The sequence below is a fragment of the Merops nubicus genome, unplaced genomic scaffold, assembly GCF_000691845.1.
Source record: "Merops nubicus isolate BGI_N331 unplaced genomic scaffold, ASM69184v1 scaffold2650, whole genome shotgun sequence".
In the NCBI taxonomy this organism is placed as follows: Eukaryota; Metazoa; Chordata; class Aves; order Coraciiformes; family Meropidae; genus Merops; species Merops nubicus.
The window spans coordinates 1-5160 of NW_008580794.1; the positions used below are offsets into that span (position 1 = coordinate 1).

Below are 5160 nucleotides of genomic sequence, written 5' to 3' on the forward strand. Positions count from 1 at the left end.
CTTCTACCGCCTCCGTCACCCCAGCGCGTACCGGAAGCAAAATAATTAAACACCAACAACCCTTCAAGACTTGGTTTATTGTTGAGTGGTCAACTTGGCTACAATTCATTGTCCCTCCTAGGAAGCTGCAGAACTTCCGCCTCCCCAGAGCCTTTGAGGGGCCAAGGGGGACGCTGCTCGTCATGGCGGATCGAGCTCTAAAATATGTCCCTAGGGCAGGTTTCAGCAGAAAGCCAGTGGCATTGTGCAGCCTTTCCTTCGTGAGATGAACTGGACAGTTCTCTGCAATGCAGCCTCCTCCTCCAGCACTGCTGGCTTTCTCTGCCCACCACCAGCTGAATGGAAGACTGCCTAGGGCAAAATTTTCCACAGCATTCACATCATTTCAACAAAGAATGCAGGCACTTAGTCCCACATCCACAAAGGCAGCAAGGCTCTTAGGTCACCTCCAGTTCTAGGGGACACCAGACACGTAGAAGCCAGTGTGGACCTGGGCTTTCAGAGCTTATTCTCATACAACAGCAGTTGATATAAGTGAGGAGTCCTAGGCACTTCTGAAAATTTTACCTCAGTGAATCCTGGCCAGGGAAATCAAAGCCCTGAAGTTCCTAGAATCTGTTAAGGCAGAGTTCAAAAAGGTTCTGTCCCACTTCTTTCCTAAAGTATGGTTTGTATCTTTGTACCTCAGATAAAAACCTACCATTGCATTTGGAAGCATTTCAAGTCATTCTGAAACCCTAAGATCCTCGTGGCAGTGATGATGATGTTCACAGCTTTGCTCTTTCAGCACCGAGCAGGAAGGGACTCGGCAACTGGCAACATGCATTGCAGCAAAGCATCACCAAGGACAGTCAGTGAGGAAGCGAGGTCCCTATGGCACAGACTGGCTGGCCAGTCTTACCTCAATCCAAACCGGCACCCGAGGCAGAAGAGAATTCACATCTTAGCAAGACGACTGACCAGTCTTGGGTTCAGTCTGTATTTGGAAAAAAGTCAGCAAGGACATGATGGACAACGCTTTCCTAATTCACACATTGTACTCCAGAGGTTCAATGAAGACTTTTTTTTTTTTTTAAATCATCTCTGAATGAAATTCAGCACCCTTGAGTTGGCAAAGGCGGAAGGTGAAAGGAGTTGATAGAGAGTTGATTCTGGGACTTGTGTGCAGAGCTCTCAGCTCCTGTTCAGGTCAGCACGAAGAAGCAGCCTCAGCTCTGCTTTGTTCATACTTGACAGTACAATAAAGAAACTATTTTTAAAATAAGATACACTGCAGCATGAGAATTCACTACAACAGCCTCTGCTGTTGAATCATTGCCAACACATGAGACACTTTTAGTGTAAGTTGTGTGTGAATTAGTAAAGTTCTACTAATATAGATGGAGAATTTAAAAAAGCAACCTGTGCAAGTCTTGGAAGAGACTGAGTCATATCCTCAGTTGATGCAAAATAAGCATTGCTCCAAGAATTTTTGTGCTACTTCACTGACACCAGCTGTGAACCCCAATTCCTTGTAGAAACCTAGTAAAACAGTCAAAAGCTGCCTGCTGAAATGCCTCCTAAACGTAGATGTCACAAATGTGTCATTAAACTACAGCCGATATTCCCACTGTATGATCCCCACCAAAAATACAAGGTGTGGCCCCAAACCTGCTCAGAGGAGGACTGACACGTGGCAAGCAAGGTGCATTTTTAGACTTACAGAATACGACCAAACTTGCTATCCAAATAGATTTTTTTTTTTTTTAAATAAACTGGCCCAAAATTCTCCAATCTTTTAAGATAGCTCAATATTTCCAAAGTGAACATAACTTTCAAAACCAACATTGATTAAAAAAAGATGTTGAATGATACCTTAAAAAATATCCAGAATATCAAATTAATTCCAGTCGGCATTATAATTAGTTAAGAATACCTCCTGAAAATTATATCCTCACAAAAAAATGTGGGTACTTAAGTTAAAAGCATCAGAAACATTATGTACTTGAAAATACCACCAATCTTTTAACGTTTAAAAACAAATCAGAACATTCTTTGGAATCACCAAGTTATTAAAACATGTGAGTTTCTCTACAGTTTCCAAACTGTCCTTTCAAATCAGTCTGTGTACAGATTAAGTCTTTGAGCAGTTCAATATCCGCTGGGAAATATGGAGTCTCTGACCAGGAAGAGGCTACATTGAACAGGAAAACATTGGTGTTCTCTTTTTTAGTACTGACTTCTGCCAAAAATAGAGACTTTTGAGCACAAGATAGAACAGCCCTGTTTCAGAGACATTTCTTTTCTCTTCTAAAATGCATTGTATGTGTACTTCCAGTGCAAATTTTTTCAGCACTTGCAACACGTGAGAAGAGTGAGGAACAGACATGCTCTCCTATGGTCTTGCTCAGAGGAACCAACAGCCAGAGCTCATTGACCTACAAGCTCTCCTTCCTGTTGAAGCCAGTCCCCATAGTTGGCAACTTGAAATAGCTTATGAAAGATTTCATTTTTAAGATAAACACGTTACAGTTTAGCATGAGATCTGGCCATGGCTATGGTTCTATGTGCGTAAGGGTTGGTTAGAGATGCTTTCTCCTTTCAGTATTGGTTGGAGTTCAGTAAAAACAAGTCTGTGGTTTTTCTCCACGTGTCATGAAATGTGAGAGATCCGTCTGACTCGGGTTTGTATTTCCTGTCGACACAAAGGGCAGGTCTCCAGTTGCAAGGCACACTCCATGCACAGGTCACTGAAGGAGAGGGGGGAAAAAAAAAAAAAAAAAAAAAAGCAGCCCCAAATCAGTTAAAGCTTGCATTTACAGAACAAAAAATGACACAACAAAACACAATCACTAAGCAGTTTCATCAGCCTGCCAGAAACATTTTTCTGGTCTGGAGAACAGCAGCCCCAGTCCCCACTTCTGGTTGAGGCACACTGGCCACATCTCATTTAACTTTCTAGTATCTAGACCCATGGCAAGACTGCTTCCAGAAGTGCTCTACACACACTGAGGAAATGGACTTAACAGTGTTCAATTCCTAGTGCGGGAATTAATAAATGTCCTTAAATGCAGGAAGGTCCATTTTTAGCATTTAATTGAATTTGTTACTTCAGACAATCCATTTGTTACACTTTTGAAGAGTATTTGAGTATATAATGAATTTTCTGCTCTCCTCACATATCTGGGTTTCACAGCACCGGTACTAAACAAGTGCTCAGCAGTAAAACCTTTGATATCAGGGAATTACAACTTCGTTGCCACAGTACTTCCTCAGCCCCAAACACACAATTAGGGATGAAATCTGCTCAGGTCTCAGGTGAGCAGAACAGTGGGAAGACTGTGCTTAATTGTCTGTCACACCCTGAAAAGGAGGGGTTACTTCCTTTATGCTGGGTCTTGATTGAAGGTAAGCATGGACCTGGTCTCACCTAAGCTGAACATCAGACACACTCATTTTCCTGTTACTTTGGCTTTGGTTTGGGTTGGGTTTAAGGTTTTTACCTGTGTCCACAGGGCCTGAGTTCTGTGTCTGCTACCTCATCACAGCAAAGGGTGCAGCAGTTCTCTCTGATACTCACTTGCTTCAACAAAGCCAGGCGCCTGTGTCTGAAGAAAAAGAGACCCATCACACACATTAGTTGGACTCCACGTTATAGATTTGTAACTACTCCACACTTGCACTGCTACTTGACACTACTGCTGATAAAAATCGATTGTAACTCCCCACAAAAAGACACTTAACGCACCCAAGGGTGTTCAGAACATCTTCGACTCCCTACTCTGGTACATCAGAAGGGGACAAATGGGGTGTTAGATTACAAACCTTCTATCTCCCACAGCTAAACACTTCAAAAAAATTTCTTCTCTAGTATCTGTGTACTTTTAAGAGATATTAAAAAAAAAAAAAAAAAACCACCACCCAAAAAACCTCCAAACAAATAAACCACATAAACCAAACAACGAAATTCAGAAATGCTGTAACAGGCTAAAAGAACAAAAAGTTGAAAATAAAATCAGTATGCCCAGTATGGCAACTGTGAAAGGGGAGGTAAAAATCCCCCATCTGATGAAGTAAGACATTTCAGATTTGGAACACACCTATCAGTGGCAGGCACACTAGATGCATTAAATTCAGCACAACTCTACACAAGTTTATTTTAAGTCTCATGGTGGATAATTGGGGTCCAACTGAAGCCCTTGCCTGTTTACCTCCTCTATCACTTCTAAGATCAATGCTATCTTTGAATTTAGGATTGTCTTATCCTTTCCAAACCGTTCAGGCTGTAGGGCAGCCTCAAAACCAGTCTCTGAATTTTATTACTGTATGGGGTACCCATCTCCATCAACCCCCACTTAATGAGATGAAACAAAAGATTATTTCTACCACACGCATCAGCAAAACTTAAGGGCCGTCTTTGGACAAAGTGGCAGATCTGGGGCATGCTACACCCCAGGCTGCACTGTGTACTGCTGCTGGTTATGTTCCACTTAGTTATTTTATTAGAATCATAGAATCATTAAGGTTGGAAAAGGCCTCCGAGATCATCAAGTCCAACTGTCAACCCAACACTACCACGGCCACTAAACAAGGTCCTGAAGTACCATGTCCACATGTTTTTTGAACCCTTCCAGGGATGGTGACTCCACCACCTCCCTGGGTAGCCTGGGCCAATGCCTCACCACTCTGGCAGGAAAGAAATTCTGTCTAATGATCAATCAAAACCTCCCCAGTACAACTGATGCCCATTTTCTCTTGTCCTGTCGCTGGTTACCTGGGAGCAGAGACCAATCCTCACCCCACTCCAACATTCCTTCGGGGAGTTGTAGAGTGCAAGGTCTCCCCTCAGCCTCCTCTTCTCCAGACTAAACACCCCCAGGTCCCTCAGCCACTCTTCACAAGCCATGTTCCCCAGAGCCCTCCCTATCTTTGTTGCCCTTCTCTGGACCCGCTCCAGCCCCTCAAGGTCTTTCTGATCCTGTGGTGCCCAAACCTGACCCCAGTGCTCAAGCTGCGGTCTCTGCATTGCCCAGTACAGGGGCACAAACACTTCCCTACTCCTGCTGACCACACTTTTTGATCCAGGCCAGGGTGTTTCCTGGCCACCCATGCACATGCTGGCTTATATTCAGCCAGCTGCCCACCAGAACTCCAAGGGCCTTTTTTGCCAGGCAGCTTTCC

At 43.5% G+C, this 5160-nt stretch overlaps 1 protein-coding gene across 1 annotated transcript in view; it reads right to left on the reverse strand.

The window, feature by feature from the left end:
* Window positions 1-2243: 2243 nt before the first annotated feature.
* The window catches only part of RSPRY1 (ring finger and SPRY domain containing 1), a 23157-nt gene continuing 20240 nt past the window's right edge, over window positions 2244-5160 (reverse strand). Inside the window, exons 13-14 of the mRNA XM_008939444.1 lie at window positions 3483-3587; window positions 2244-2729 (exon numbers count right to left, since the gene is read on the reverse strand). Coding sequence (XP_008937692.1) covers window positions 2633-2729; window positions 3483-3587 — 202 coding nt within the window. The 3' untranslated portion in view covers window positions 2244-2632. The remainder of the gene's footprint in view (window positions 2730-3482; window positions 3588-5160) is intronic.